Source organism: Netta rufina, assembly GCF_964035555.1.
Source record: "Netta rufina genome assembly, chromosome: 1".
In the NCBI taxonomy this organism is placed as follows: domain Eukaryota; kingdom Metazoa; phylum Chordata; class Aves; order Anseriformes; family Anatidae; genus Netta; species Netta rufina.
The window spans coordinates 182,329,134-182,346,031 of NC_140123.1; the positions used below are offsets into that span (position 1 = coordinate 182,329,134).

Here is a 16,898-nt window from a genome sequence, read left to right on the forward strand (position 1 = left end):
TGAGAAAGACTGAAGACACAGTGTTTCTTAGTCCCTGCCATTTTCTAGTGTTTTGGCAGTTCCCTGGGGGATACAGGAAGTCTTTCATTCCTCTATGCCCTTTCTCTTTAAAAACTGTTAAAAAGCCTACTATTCTAGCAAATAGCCAGAAGAGGAGGAAGTGGCTGTGTGATTTAGCATAAAAGAGGAGCAGGCAGAATACTTGTTTCCTCTTCTGCATGGAAGAATTCAAATCTTTGAAAGAAAGAGACACCAAATGGCTTAATTGCCATGCAGCTTTCAAATATCCCAAAGTTGAATTGTAATCTCTCCTATTATCCCACTTCCTCCCCTATTTAGTTTTCTGCTTTCTAGTGAATAATTACAAAAGCAATTAATAAACAGTGGATGCTTTCTACTTAATTCTTCATTCTGTGTCAGTAACATCTGCTGTATGCTTTCTGAAGTCAGCAGATTGGGATCACTGACATGAATTTTTGTGTAAGCAGCAATACCATAAATTCCTTAGTGATGTGAAATGATCCCAGGAGGACTACTATGTTCAATTTCCTTCCAATAAGGCATGTTCCCAGGAAAAAAAATAATAAGAAGAAGGAATTATTACTGTCACTGGAATTTATTATAATTTTAATATTAATTCAACATTCAAAGATCATGTGTTGATTGTAGTTGGAAGTTGTACTAGTCCACCTGTATACACATAAAAGACCTAAGATGGAAATATTTAAAAGGAAATGCAAAGCAAGGATATATATATATATATATATATATATATATATATTTAAATCAAAAGCAAAAGAGTAATTGCATCCAAGATCATTTGTGTTATCCCATGTAGATGAGACGTTATGCTGCAGTATACAATCCAGATTAGTTCTGATCAAATATTTGGATAGGAGCCCTCTTGTTCATAAATGAGAATAATACAGATTTCTTTGTATTAACAGTCCTCCAGTGAAGAAGAACAGGCCTTTGTTAGCAAATCTGGCTCTTCCTTTGAAACACAGCACCACCACCTGCTTCACTGCCTGGAAAAAACTACGGTAAGAAAAAAAAAGTGTGTTTTCCTGTAAATTCCAACATCAGTGTAGTTCTGAATGTTTTCAGTATTTCTTCTAATTAATAAGCCTTTATGTGAAAGTGATTAGCTGTGAAGAGAAGCCGTTTTATCATATTTTAAAACATTATACCCTCTGCATGTAAGTAAGAGAGAGAGAGAGCCTGGATGACAGCCTCATCTAAGGTGAAAGATACTGTGACATGAGTCTAGTCTAGGGGCAAACGTGGCCTTCAGAGTGGTTTTCATACACTCCATAATGCTAACATCTGCACTTCTCTGCAGTACAGTTCAGGAGACATCATTTGTAGTCCTTACGTATTTAAAACTGTGGAGTCAAACCTTTGGTGTAGAGAGCTGCTGAGTGTTTCCTCTACCATGAGTACAGTTCTTGCCGAAGCAACTGCACGGGAGGATCCCCAAGCATCTCATTTTGAAGATTCAAATGTTTAATCCAGATGTAGGTGCAAAGCTTCAGAGTCTTTGGCTTCATTTTAGACACTGAGGTCCCTGTAGAAATCAGTGACTCAATTCATAACAGCCCAAATACGCTCATCTAGATTTGAAACTCCCTATTAATCAGAAGAACTACTTATCATGTGCTCTCTATATTTTTCCCTGATCAATATCTGGATAATTATACAGCCATAAAGGATAATAAACTATAGCAGAGTTATGATTCAGTAATATCTAAATGCCATGTTTACTAATAGTATGTATTTGGACAGTTAAGGTCACAGCAATAAACCTAATCATCCCTAACTTCATATTGCTTCCTCTTTTATCGCTTTCTAAGGAAACTCAGAACATAAATATTAATTATGTTTAGTTTAATCTTTGTAGATATGGGAATTTCACATTAAGGCATGCTAAAATTATCTCTTTGTATTTTTATATTGTTGCAGGTGTTATATTGCTATGTAAAAATTTACTTTATATTGTAGGTACATTGGTCAACATCCATTAGACCACCATTTACAAATTTACATCTAGTTTTATAAGTTCTGGTTGCATGGAAAAAATATATGATAGAGGCCATCCATATGCCTTGTACTATGGCATTTCTTGACAAACACTATAAACACTTGATCAAGTTAGTGACTCCTGAATATCTAGGTTAAGTATTTTTGTGATTTTTTTTTAATCCATTTTCATGAATAAGTCACTAATAGAAGAAAAAAAAAATAATAATGTTTGCTAATAGGATACAGTTCACCAAAAATGAAGATGTACAATACTGGTGTCTGGACAGCTAGCTCAGATACAGATTCCATGACAGGTTCTGCAGTCTCCTTCTGTTTTTTATTTATTTTTTGCACAAATTAAGTATCTTATTCTCAGAAGCCAAATCAAAGGTTGCAGTTATGGCATGACTTCTCTTCCCATTGCTTCCCATTCATTCCCATTCCATCAATACCACTCCCTCTCCCAAACCCTCCTTGAAATCTAACGTTTTAAGACATTTTCCAATAACTGTTAAAAAGCACAAGGTAGAAAAAAAAATGGCACAAAATGAGGCAATGAGCACAAACTGAAACACAAGAGGCTCTGTCTAAACATCAGAAAATATTTTATTTATTTATTTATTTTAAATGCAGTGCTGATGACTGGGCACTAGCACAGGTTGCCCTGAGAGGTTGTGGAGTCTCCCTCCCTGGAGATTCTTAAAAGCCACATGGACAGGGTCTTGAACAACAGGCTTGAGGCTGCCCTGATTGAGCACTGCCCTAGGGGCAGTGGTCCAGATGACCTGCTGTGATTCTGTGAAATCTATTTTGCAATTTCTTTTGAAGTTCTGGATACATAGGGAAACTTCATGTTATTTCATCTTAACTTTGTAATCTAGTTTTTCATTAAAAGACACAGTAATGCTTCTACTATATTTGATGGAGATCCATGTGAAAGTCTTAGTACTACTCTTTCTAAAAGATTTAAAAGTTTTCTACCTACAGACATTGCTAAATTAAAATATGATGTATGTATATATATATATTAATGTTCTCTTTTGACAGCATTTCCTTGTAAATAAATTGTCACAGTTGTTACATCACTAGCTAGTAATGTCATCTCATGGTTGCTTATGTTTTTTCCATTCTTACTTTCAGAATATTTTTTATGCAATGGGTTGTAAGACAGAATGTCTCACAGGATACAAAGTAGCTACTTTTCCAGGGTTCAGACTGGGTCCTTTTGGAACATTTCTGAGACATTTTGTACTAGGACCTGATAATAGTAATCTGCCTTAAAAATGTTCCATAGTTGAACATTACAAACGTGTTTTAAAAACCTAGTAGTAGCCACAGGTCATGTCAAACTATCACAGAAATCATGAAAAAAATATATTCATTTGGTGGGAGCTGGATTCAACACCACAATTTTCAAATTTCCTCTAATTATAGTGGTGGAATATATAAGCCTTTATTTTTATTTTAAACAGAAGTCTTTATTTTTAAGAATATATAATGCAAGTATTATCTTGTTTCCTAAAGCTGACTACAATCTACTTTACTTTGCCTTGTTTGTTGGGTCCTGTTTCTGGCACTAATGCTCATATGACACATGCACACAAAAATGTATTCATGGGCTCCAAGTTGTATTCTGCAACTGTCTGGTCAGATCATACACTCCAAAATTTTAAGTGGGAAGCTGAAATTTTGGGCCCCTGGTCTGTGGAATATAGCAAGTGCCTGGCTCATGGTAAAACAGCAAGAGTGAGATGCCTTCTTAGCCTCCCCTCATCTTTTGAATGAAATATAATTTGGTGTAAACCTCAATCAAAAGAAATTAAGCAAAGAAATATTCTTTTCCAACATTTTAAAGCTAATAAGATGAAATCTTTTCTACTCTAAGAAATTCAGTGTGAGCAATGTTATTGAATTCTAAAACTTACATTAATAATTAAAATAATTGTATTGGAAGTTATATTTTACAGGCTACTTTTAGCTGATGTAAAAACAGTTAATTAATAAGTATAATAAAATAGATTAACTTGGGCCATTATATCATTTCAAAATTATTCCAGTCGATATTAGAAGTTCACTCAACGGCTCTCCTTAATGGACCCTACTAATTGAATTCTTGTTGGTTACTACATAAAAGTTTTAGGAAGAACAAAATTACTTTCAATCAGAACACTAGCAGAGATTTTGGCAAACAGAATATAACCCACTGAACATAATCTAAGGATAATGATTAGGTCACTTTTCTCTCTGAATTTTCTGTCCACCGTGTGATAGCATTCAAAATATTTTTTGTAGCTGACACATGCCTAATAGAAGTTGATTGTCAGGCAAATTCTTTCCATATCACTTGAAATTGGTATGCTTCAACACCAGTCAATTCCACACAAATTTATATTTGAGTGAAGGAGAAGAGAAGAAATAGAAATAATAATAATGCTTATGAAGGTATTTCCAATTTCTAGCAAACATATGGCTACAATTACTATTCTATTTATTTTGCTCACACATTTAATATTTGCACTATGCTGTAATTCTCCTGGAAAACACCTTTCCAATTAGAGTATTGTTCTTCAGGGTTTGTTTGTTTGTTTTTTACATTCCAACGCATAAAAATGCAGCAGGCTAACAATCTTGAAGTGAATGAGACTGAGAAGAGTGTAAAACTACTTAAAACATGTCCCCTAAACCATCCACAGGATATGTAGACTGATTCCAGTGGTAACTGGAAAGATTTTAGAAAAATCTTTCAAACTGCATGTGAGCATGTTTTAATCTCTATTTAGTTTGGGCTGCCACTTCTAAATTATTGTAAAAATTCCTCTTTGTTTTGTTGTTGCCATCTACTATAATCAGCACCACTATTTTTCACCCTTCAGCTCACAAAGAAAGTGTGGAAATCACAGCTGGAAAATATTTATTAATTTTATTTTATTATGGTTTCATACAGTAAATCTTATTTATTTCCAAATGACATTTAGGGCATTTATATAAGCACCACTTTTATTTTTATTAATAAACATAATCCCTGATTTTGTGGCACTCCATAGATTATACAGATATCCATAGTGCAAGCTACAGCATGATCATAAGCTATTTTACAAAAGAATTTGCATTATTTGTTTTGTAGTTAAGAGCCCTGAGAGTTTTGTTCCAGCGTTTACATTTGTATTGGTATTCAGCCCAGACTAATAGGGGCTAAACACTATAATCAAGACTAAGCTGTCTAACTTTACCAATTTATTCAGTTGTGTCAATTTAAGCCTTTAAAGAAGCATGATTAATACATTCACTTTAATTAACTTTGTGTGCATGCTTTGTCCCTTTGCTGGCTTCCTCTGGGCTAGAATCATGAGTTTGTGGATGAACAAGTCTATGAAGAGAGCTGCATGGAGGTTTCTACAGTCAATAGACCCCCAAGCCACAGCCCCTCTCTGTCATCTCAACAAGGTGTCACCAGTACTTGCTGCTCACGAAGACATAAAAAGACTTACCGCATCCCAAACACCACCATTGCTGGCAGCCGTCAAGGCAGTGTACAAGAGCTCAGCACCATCCAGATCAGATGTGTGGAGAGGACGCCTCTGTCTAACAGGTACCTCTTATGCATCAGTGCACCAAGAGCTGAAACCCCTTCAGTTGTTAGAGATGTGGATGTGTCATGGCTTCCACAAGCGGGCTGGGAGGCTAAAGACAAAACTAAAGTGGTCATCCAAAAACGAACAGTAGGACTGAAATATCCCCTGCACTTAATTTTCTCTAGACTTAATTCTAAGATAATAGAACAGTCCCTCTCTTTGCATTTCTGCCCTCTCATGTTCTCCCCACAAAATATTGTGTATTCTTTGCACAGAATATCTTCCAGGGACTCCAAATTACATAGAGCACCAAATAGTACTGGCCATGGACAAACATGTAAGAAACAACACAGAAAAATTTGCAATTCAGACACACAAGATGAGCAAATGGGAAATGAAAGAAAGTTTTATCACCGCTGTTGTGCTATTAATTTGGTGCAGAAACAGAACATAAATAAGACCTCAAATAAAGACACAGAATGGGGAAACTAAATTAGGTTCCCAGAGTCCCAAGTGTTTTAGCCATAAGATAGACTCTTCTAAACAAACAAACAAACAAAAAAAATGGTTAAGAAAAAAATATTTTGCCATTTGAGGAGTTATTACAAAAGTTAGGAAAGTGCAGTTTAAGAGTCTGTAATTTGCTGAAAATATCTGCTCTTAGAAATAAACCATTTGGCTTTTGGATATATCTGAGCACCATCTCTGAAAACAGAGGAAAGGTCTCGGGAGACTCAGAAGTGTTTTCCATTGAACTCAAATATACTAGCATTTAACTAAGAAGTGTTCTCAGCACTAGGTGTTATAAAGATTGTCTTGTTAAGTGACATTTTGAGTAGCTTACTTTGAATAGTTATTAGGTTTGAATTTCACTTCCATGAACAATTTAGCAGCTTGTAGCTAAAGGAGTTTTTCAGCTGCTGTGCAATGAGACCTCAGCACAAAGCTCCAATCTGTCTTAGATTTGCAGGAAATGTTCTGCCTGGATCCTTCTTTTCCCTGCTAGAGGACTTCTCTGGGTGGGAAGGAAGGCAGAAAGGGGGCCTCATCCTTGTCCATACCTGCTACTTGCGTACATGCTGGTATGGCAGTGCTGCTTTGCACTTCTGAGCCTCTGAGCTCTGTAATGCAGAAAAGGACCAGCTGAGACAGTAGAATTGGGTGTACAAGAGGTTTGCAGTAATATGGGCTTTCTTTCTTCATGGGTTTTTGTTTCTTCCTCCAGCCGATCCAGCTTAAATGCCAAAGTGGAAGAGTGTGTTAAACTAAACTGTGAGCAGCCTTACGTCACTACAGCAATAATTAGCATCCCAACACCTCCAGTCACCACACCTGAAGGAGATGATAGGCCAGAGTCTCCCGAATATTCAGGAGGAAACATTGTCAGAGTATCTGCTTTGTAAAACAAGGAATTATTTATAAATTAGAATAAAGACCACTTGCAAGCTGAGCTGGAGCAGTGGGAAACAAGTCCCGAGGAATGAGAGAGCTGACAAAGACAACACCTCTTGATGCGTGTGCCAGCAGCGATGGATCGAGAGGTTCAGGAGAACCACAGCACTTTGTGGGTCTCGGTGTCGTAGCGTGTAAACCAAGTGGAGTTTCTACACACTGTTGAAAATGACACATGGTGGAAGCTTCTGTGACCATCCTGACTTACTATATGAGCACAATGAAATGTCCCCATTGATGCTTCTTCTTATCATGAGAGCTCTTTTTAGAAAAAATAGAAAAAAAAAAAAGAAAAAAAAACACAAAACAAAAAAAAAATAGAAACAAACCTGTGTTCCTGCTGAATGCAAAATGAGAAACATTTTGATAACTTGTCTTTTTTTTCTCTTGTTAATAAACCACAAACTTGTTGAGAAACTATGAAGAAAAAAAAAAAAAAAAGAAAAAAATGCTCATATGAAATATGTTTGTACTGACTGAAATAAATACAACCATAATGCATGCTGAAATTATTTGGAGCTGTGATCTCAGTTTACTTTTGTTGTTTTTCAGATTAGGCATGATAAAATATTACTGTAGAAAGGGGCATTTCTGTGCACTTACAACAAGCTGATTGTTAATGTTCCATGGTAGTTGTACAAATAACTTCCCTTTGAAAAACACAGTATTTCTTATTTAAACACTCATTAGTGAACTAAAGGTGTTCAGTTAGTTCAATATTTACTATGGTTTTATCTTGCTTCCTAGGTACTGTTACAACTGCAATAAGTCATTGTACACCTGTTGTATCAGGAATCAGGATTTATTTTTCTTTAAGGTATTTTACACAACTTCATCTGCAGTATAAACTGCAAATTGCAAACATTTAAATAATCTTACAGCCAAACTGTGCATCACAAATGTGCTACTCAATCACTGTTTTGTCCACTGTCCTCTGTTTCTATGACAGTTCATTGTCTGCTCCAATGTTACCGTACTGTTTGGGATTTTAAGGCTACTGATGAATCAGCATAGTCATTTGTTCTGTAGACATCTTGTCTACTTCTATATTTTCAGAACAAACCTCTTGTTCCAATGTACTGTTACAGGATCAATACTATTTGAAATGAATTTACAACAAAGGTGTTTTGAGGATCCACTAACATTTATCTCCAAACCTTTCTGACTGACATTCTACAGCGTCCAGAGTAAGGCAGAAGACACTGAAAGGTGTTCAGTAAAAATGATGACTAAATTATTTTTGTAATGATCTGTAAACTTGCATCCTAAAATTTGAGAATTTATGTTGTGTCAAGATATTTAATTACCTAAGAACACTGACAGAACAATGGATTGGGTCCCGAAGCTACAAAAATGCAATTGGTATCAACTGGAATTTGCCTACGTGGGCAGGCCTAGAAGGCACTGCGAAGGCTCTGCTAGTTAATTTTTTTTGGCTTCATTTTTAAAATGAATTGATGCATTGATGTTAGCAGGAACCTTTCTGATAAAAAAGTGACATTCTTCTCCATAAGAGTGCGTTAGAAGATGTATCATAATGCTTCCTATATACATGAACTACCATACATCATATACATCAAATATACATGGAATATATGCATATCAATACATACATATATACATCGAGAACACTGGATCAGAAATGATTGCATGTCTGCAAAATAAAATATGCATATAAATCAAAGGCTCGGTGCATTAGAGGCCATTACAATAAACGATTAACAGTTACTTAATAGTTTGAGTAGTGTATATTTCAGAATAGTATTTGTTAGCATTCTACTGACCTTAAAATTTACATTAGGAGAAAACACCCACTGAAAACTGAAACTTGCTGATGATACACCACGTTTTACTGCACACAGATACTATTATTTCTCTGTACATGTCAACAGAGATTGAAGAGTAGATGATGGACTATCGTGCTACAGCATATACACCAAAATATAACAATGTCACATACTAGACTTAAATTGCAATTAAAAGGAGTATATAATGTAATGAAATACTTTTTTTTTCTTGTTTAGTTATTCAGAAGCTTAGCTAATTTGCACTGAACTTCCCACTTTTTGTGCAAATCAGAATAACTTACCATAAACTGAGCTTCTAAATTTCTTTTAGATCAAAATAGATAGCAGAAGCATAGATTGTCCTCTGACAAAACACTAACTCTGAGTATTTCTGAAGTCAATTACATTGCATTGCTCTCCTTTCTTCTAGCCTGTTAGAAAATTGCAGTAGATCTTCTGAAGCTGGTGAGTTACCTAAGTTTTAATGGGGTTAAAAAGAAACACAATGGTCCTAGAGTTTTTATTTACATACTCCTTCTACCCATGGCCACTCATAAAAAACTGGCTTGGTCTCAACCTTTTGCTAAAACAGTTCTTGATATAAATCTACATTGATACTATCAATCTGCAACAACAGCTTAATGCCATATGGAACTTCTTGACCAGTTACATCAGGTAAATAATGTAAAAAGGCAGTTAGTGAACCCAGCTTGAGACAGATTACATACAACCCAGGAAGCCTACTGACTCCATCAAGTCATGTCTCTTAAAAACGCTTTATTCTCCTTTTCGCATGAATTAAAAATAAAAATAAAAATCACACTATAGCAATACACTTGCATAACAGTTATACCCCTGAACCAATCTGTACTTTCATTCTTAAATTACAGTTTAAGGAATAATTTAGTATGATTTTGCAGTCTTGTCTTATATTTCCATATGTCACATGCAAAATCATTAATTTATTCTGAATTTGGGAAATACACATTCTTTTGGTGTTTTAGGTGATTTAAATACTGTTTTGGTAGTGAATGACTGTTGATGACTGTGTAAAATGCATCTGTACTGTACATGAAATGTAATTATTTCTGTGTATCATACAAAGAGACCGAGGTTGTTGTTTTTGACAATTTTGTTTGACAGTCATATAGCGTATTTCAGAAGGCAGCATAATACATGCATTATGCTGAATAAATAGACATTTGAGGAATATTTAAATAAAACATCTGCATGCTTGAATGGGTCAACCTGGTTTTGCAATAACTTATTCATGGGACTTGTTTTTTTTTCCTACCAAGAGTCAAGGAACAGTAAATCTGAGGACAATGAATGTCCCCAATACACATTTCAGGCAAGCACATCTGAGCCCATGCAAACCATAAGAGAGCCACCAAGACCAGCATGCTGCATTAACACAGACTTGCCCTTCTCTGGGTAGGCAGCCACCACATTTCCCTTCCCCACTGCCCTTCACTATTATTGCTGCTACGAGGAGCCCTATGCCAGTTCCTACCCAGCCTGCAGCAGCAGAGAAAATTGGAGTATTGAATTATTTCAAAAATATTTTTCAAATATTTCAAAAAATTTCTGCTTTGTTTTGAATATATCCAGACACCGACTGGATATGTCTCCCAGGCTACAAAATTACCTCAAGTCTGAGAGCAAATTCCTTTGATATATTAGTGCACAGATGTGATCAAACTCCTTTCACAGCAGCAAACAACACACTGCAGATGATTTGCAAGGGGCAAACGATAGTGCAGATGATGCTCATCTATCAGCTGCCTATGCCATAGCACTGGCATGCATGATGGTCAACTTTATCAGGAGCTGAACCATCCTAGACCATTTTTAAGAATGACTGTCCTCCCATAAAATGTCTTCAGAAACAGAAAACATATACTTTACATTTGAGATTTTGTATATAGTCACTGTGGAAACACACCCACTGCTGAACGAATGCATTTGCAGCAAAGAGCACACTGCAACCTGCACATGCTCTGTGGGAAAGGGTGATGTTCAAGAAGGAAATTGGTCTAGAGGAGGATATATTAGTAAAATGACGGGATTGTAAAGATTTGCACTGGGAGGGCGCTTAGGAGTTTGTATGCTCTCTTGCCCATAACTGGGGCTCACCGTGGTTTTATTTTGCCATTGACCACAGAAACATCTGATGCTCAGGTGTCCTGGAACAGCCATGAGCAGTAACTACACAGCAGAATGGTGTATAACCAGAGAGCTGGAATAGCTGTCAGTCATGGACAACATCAACATAGATAAATTGACAAAGGCTGTAAGACATACCTAATTACCTAGACCATTTAGTTTCTTACTTGCCTGCATTATCTATTTATTTACTTTTCAAGTACCCATTTTCACTGTATGCACTAATACACACAACAAGCAACTGAAGGCGGGGGAGTGCTGAATAAAAAGCAAGCAGATGCATAAAAATTCTTATGTATTTAGGACATCACAAATTGTTAAAAAAAAAATGAAGTCTATCATACCAGAGTTTTAAGTTTTTAGAAACAATTTTGTTTCAATAATTCACATGAATTAAATATAATGCTTTAGAGATAAATAAATAAATAAATAAAACTATTCAAAAAAGTATTTTAAAAACCCAAAAACTATTTTAAAAATACTTTCCTGTATAATAATTACATTATTTCCCTTATTATAAGTTGTGTAGTCACTGCCAAAAACAGCCTCTGTTTTTACTATATATTCTTTATAATATTCTCTTAGATTTGCAGGGTACTTTTACAGAGTGGGTGGTTATAAAGAACAGAAAGCGGTTATACGTCTTCCAGAAAGCCTTGACTCATGACCTGCTGGTGGATGAAGCAATACCTTGTCCAAAGACCAGGAATAGTGAAGTTTGTCTCGTAAAAGTATCCCCATACTCCCAAATTATTTCAGTGTAAACCTCACTCAACCTCACTGCTGCAGCAAGTTCCCTCAAGTGTGAGATTCGTGTGGCTGAATGGAAATGTCTGACGTGGGCAGGGGGTGACCCATTTCCTAACACATTAAGTGATCTGTGAAAAACATTAAGGAGCAGTTCCACAGTTGCTTCTTGTGACAAGAAAGATTTGGTTCATTACAGCTTATGCTGCACAGAAGAAAGAATACACCACCATTCTCCTCTGAGTACTCCTGCAAAACTAAGGGGAAAAGGAAATTAAAGGTTGAAGTAATTCTCACTGCTGCAAATGTCTCTAAATATTCCCCTTTTGCCAAGCAACCTCTCTCTTACTTGTATCCTAAAGCTCTACAGGAAAAGAATAGACTTACAGCAACCCAGTCAATCAATTTTAAGGCTCCTTTAACAAGCCCTAGAAAAACATAGACACCTCATAGCCTGAGCACACAAGAAGAGAAAAGTTTGAAAGTGTTCCAATTTACAGCTAAGACCTAGATTGACAAATGGGGTTAGATACTCAAAATAGAAGTTTTCTATCCCAGAAAAGGAATACTTTCATCATTCCTGACACGTAAATCTTTCCCTGAATTAAGCTAACCCCATTCTGAATGCAGACTGGCTCAGGAACTGGGTACCAAGCACAAGTTACCCAGACTATAGATGTTTGTTATCGTGGAAGTCCAAAAGCACTGGTCTGGGAGACTGGTCCCTTATCAAAGGAGCCCCACCATAATGAAGGAACCCCCACCAAATCATTTTTCGAGAAGCAGTACCACAAACCCCTAATCTCTCTATTCATGGTATGGATTCACCACCCCCTGGACCTAATGTTTTAGCTGTGATTTGATAAATCCCTTTCAACATTTGAACTGAACAAGAGGCATTGAACTTCTTTATTGAAGAACTGAGTAGATCCCAAGGACACGTGTAGACCGTTTCTCAGGGTGCTCTTCAACACCTTGCTTCCATTCTGCTCTAAGGACCGGCAACCCCCACAAGGACTATATAAGTACCTCCACTATCTGTTACACTGCTGTAGGAGTAATTGTGGGCTTAATGAACAGTGGCATACTGATCTCCACCCTAAACACACACATCTCATTCTGGATGATCTCAGGCATAGGTTCATTTCTCTAACCTCCTTTGTCAGACTGGCAGCTTGGGTACATAAATACTCCTCAATCTCAAAGCAGAAGATCACTACAAGTCGACATCTAACCACTATGCATACATAACATACTATATTTCCAATATATATACAGGATGCACAAACAAAATTTAGGCAGAGCAGCAATACAGGTATCTCACAAACCCAGCTCAGGAGCCATAATCCAGATCTGAGGAGACTCTACAAGGTATTCTATCATATTCATGTTTCTTAAGATGAATGAAGCCTTAACCCCTAAGCCTGTCCTAGCGAGCTCATCGTGTTCAGACAGCTATACTGCTGCCGTAACTACACCTACTGGCAGTGCTTCTTAACCACCTGGGAAGCCTAACACCAAGCAACTTGGGCTGTAAAAGCAGCCCAGGACTAGAGGCACAGCTGTATTTAGAGAAGGTTGAAACTTGGAATTATCACAGGGTCTCGTAGCCTTATGTGGCCTAGGATTTAGACTAGTAAAGGAAATGTCCAAATGTTAGGACTACAAAATCATAAAATATTCATGCTAGCAAAGGAGCTCCCCAAAATGAACTTAGGGGATTCCAAAGGGACCCTGACAGGCTTGAGAGGTGGGCCTGTGCAAACCTCATGAGGTTCAACAAGGCCAAATGCAAGGTCCTGCACCTGGGCTGGGACAATTCCAAGCATATAGATACAGGGTGGGAGGAGAATGAATTGAGAAGAATGAATTGCCCTGAGGAGAAGAACCTGAGGTGTTGGTGGATGAGAAGCTCAACACAAGATGGTAATGCGTGCTTGCAGCCCAAAAAGCCAACTGTATCCTGGGCTGCATCAAAAGAAGAGTGGCCAGCAGGGTGAGGGAGGTGATTCTTGCCCTCTACTCTGCCCTTGTGAGACCCCACCTGGAGCACGGTGTGCAGCTCTGGGGCCCCCAGCACAAGAAGGACATGGAGGTATTAGAATGAGTTCAGAGGAGGGCCACAAAGATGATCAAGGGGCTGGAGCACCTCTCCTACTAAGACAGGCTGGAAGAGTTGGGAGTTGTTCAGCCTGGAGAAGAGAAGGCTCCAGGGAGACCTTCCAGCAACCTTCCAGTACATAAAGGGGGGCCCCCTGATTGGAGGCATCCCAATCCACTGTGTAGTGTAACAGGTCACTGTGGCAGTCCAAAATTCAGGCTTTCTTAGACACATCCTCCTTTTCTACATGGAACTTTCTCTGTAGCTACAGACATGTACAGAAATGTTGCTCAGGCTAAGCAGTGGGAAGGACAAAAATCTGCATACGTGCAGTAATGCTGGGCATAAAACCTTCTGAAAGGCACCTAAAAGTATTTCTGACAAAGTCATTCCAATCAAAATTTGGAGAGCTCTATCCTTTACCCTTTTTCTTAAATCCCAAAGTAAGTATTAGCATCTCTGTAAGAAAGATACAAAAGCAAAAGATAATCTTGCTTGCAATATAACCTGTGAAGTAATTACACCCACTTGTAGACTGCTAAAAAACAAACAACAGCCCACACAACTGACAAGCTTAATTTCATGATCCCTTGGAAGCTTTCTTAGAAGCAATAAAAAAGCAACTGAAATTTACAGTTCAGTTTCTCCATGACAGAATAAGTGGAACGGGTAAAGATGCATCAAATTAACTCACACTAGCAGGAGGACCCTCCTAACTCCCACCAAAGCATTCACGCTCTGTGACTTCAAAATGAAAAAGCCATTATGGAATTTAAGACAGTAGTGATTTTATTGTCTACCAAATCACACCTTATTTCTTTTTTTTTCCTCTTACAAATTCCAAAACAAATGAAAGAATTTTTAAAATGTAGTTCTATGTAAAAACCCTATTTGCCACAAACTACTGTACTCAGTGGAACAAATATATATGTCAGGAGCATGGCTGACTGTAAAAATAATCCTATGAAATAAACATTGTTCATAAAAATACAGTAAAATGCACTTTCCCCATGTCAATAAATACATTTTATGCTGTTTCCAGTTGGCATTTTAAGCCACTAGAGAGCTCTTAATGAAGTACAAGCCGAAGTATAATTTCTCCTTATGTACTTTAACAATTATTGCAATAGCATCCAGAACGGTAAGCATTTTCCTTGTAGTCTTTTGTTTCCATCTCCATGGGAATCACAGACAGGAGAAAAGATTTATTTATAAAAAAATAGGCTACTCCTATAATGATCCCCATTTTGGAAAGACTGTTTAGTTGTTTTATTTTTTTTCTTTTTACTAAGAAATAGTCCATAGAACAAACTGTTTCAAAGGAGAATTCTCTAGAATTACTCAGAAAATTAAAGTCTATTGTCCAAAATCATTGTTTTGTTTTTAATCCCTGTTTAATACATTTAACCGTTTAATAAACTTAAAAATTAAACAGTTACATTAGATAAAAATAGAAGTTTTAGAACATCTTTAACAACAATAGCTAAGATAAAGGTTTTGTTAGAAAAAGAAAATCTTGCACTTCTTACAGATCTTGCAATTTTTCAAATCCAAGTATTTACTTGAATTGTAGTTCCGCTATCCATGCACACACAAAAACACACAATTATATATACATAGATCCCTGATTATTTTAAGACATTTTCCAAATGGCTTATTAAAAATGTAAAAGTCAATTTCAGCTGAAGTCACATTTTGTTTGTCCAAAGCACAGTCATTTCTTCAAAAGACAAGTATCTTTCTTCCTTTCCCATGATGCTTCCGCAGAGGTTTTGTCTATCTACACGTGAACAAATCAGTATTTTACACATCACTCATCTTGTGACAGTAAGTTAACTATTACTGTGCCCAGAGAATGAATGCCTTTTAAAAACAAGAACAATTCTGTTATACAGCTCTTCTAAGAGGCTGAAATACAGACATTTCATTATCTTTCTTAATGCACAGGCCTCTTTATCAATCATTAGCTGGTTTTTGAAGCATAGGAAGACTGGTATATTTGGTATACTTGATGGAACAGAATAAAAACAACAAAAAATGATTAAAACCCCTGTATCTTCTTAGATTAATTCCATCACCTACAACTCTTCCATTTCAAAGTGTGTATTAAAGCTATTTGACATCGATGTATGTTCAAAGATTCTTGTTAGGCTTGGTTTCAGTAGTTCCACAGAATGACATGACAGCTGCTGTGAGGTATCATTCTTCAGGGACATGATTTGATCTGCCCCAGGATCCCTTCTGTCATAGTACAGAGCCCACAGCAAGGTAATAGTGAGGATCATAGCCAGAATCTGCGTTACTCCAATGGAGATTCCAAGAAATCTCAGCACTTGCAATTGCTTCGTCCCCCTCAAAAATGTGTACATTTTTTTACCGCATCCCTATGAAACAAAAATAGATAAAAAAAAAAAAGTTAGTCAATATTATTTGGCTTGCAGTTCCCAAGGCTTAGCCAGTTTTAGTACTGGCTTTTCTGGCTCCCCCAAAAGATCTACAGACTTGCATGACCTCATCAATGTTTCTTCTCACCTTTTGTTTTTAAGTGTTACCTGCATCCATCATATGCCAGTTTTTTAGTTCAGCAGAAATACTCTATAGAGTAGGAAAATTCCAGACACTGAGTAAGGAATAGTGAAAAAAAAAACACCCTTGATGGAAGATTTCTGACAAATTTTGAGAATGTATGGAGTACTAACAGAACTTCTTTAGTACTGAGTAGTAACAGTATCATATAGCATTATTCCAGCTTTTCATTCTTCAAATAGTAGCATTTCCTCACTGCAAAAAACATATTCATTTATGCTAGTTACACTCTGCCAGCCTCATGTATCTGTAGACTATACTCTAAAAATGAACTTGGCTTCATTTCTGATATGAAAGCAGAAACTTCTGCCATTTTTTGCATAGTTTACACAAAGAACCAGTTTTTCCTTGTCTTGTGCAGGGCCAGTCAAGGTATATCTCTTGCTACAAATTAATTTCCTAAAGTCTTTGAAAAGTCTATTGGGTATTGGTTCAGCGGAGAGAAAGAAAAATAAATAACACCAA

At 36.7% G+C, this 16,898-nt stretch overlaps 2 protein-coding genes across 4 annotated transcripts in view; one reads left to right on the forward strand and one right to left on the reverse strand.

The window, feature by feature from the left end:
* KCND2 (potassium voltage-gated channel subfamily D member 2) overlaps window positions 1-6,997 on the forward strand; it is a gene marked incomplete at both ends in the record, with an annotated part of 290,524 nt that extends 283,527 nt beyond the window's left edge. The window contains 3 exons of the mRNA XM_084283039.1: window positions 954-1,043; window positions 5,364-5,611; window positions 6,820-6,997. Of these exons, the coding sequence (XP_084139165.1) occupies window positions 954-1,043; window positions 5,364-5,611; window positions 6,820-6,997 (516 nt within the window). The remainder of the gene's footprint in view (window positions 1-953; window positions 1,044-5,363; window positions 5,612-6,819) is intronic.
* A 7,628-nt stretch (window positions 6,998-14,625) lies between these two features.
* TSPAN12 (tetraspanin 12) overlaps window positions 14,626-16,898 on the reverse strand; it is a 46,817-nt gene continuing 44,544 nt past the window's right edge. For all 3 annotated transcript variants that reach the window (XM_084299397.1, XM_084299395.1, XM_084299396.1), the window contains one exon: window positions 14,626-16,231. In XM_084299397.1, coding sequence (XP_084155523.1) covers window positions 15,926-16,231 — 306 coding nt within the window. In that variant the 3' untranslated portion in view covers window positions 14,626-15,925. The remainder of the gene's footprint in view (window positions 16,232-16,898) is intronic.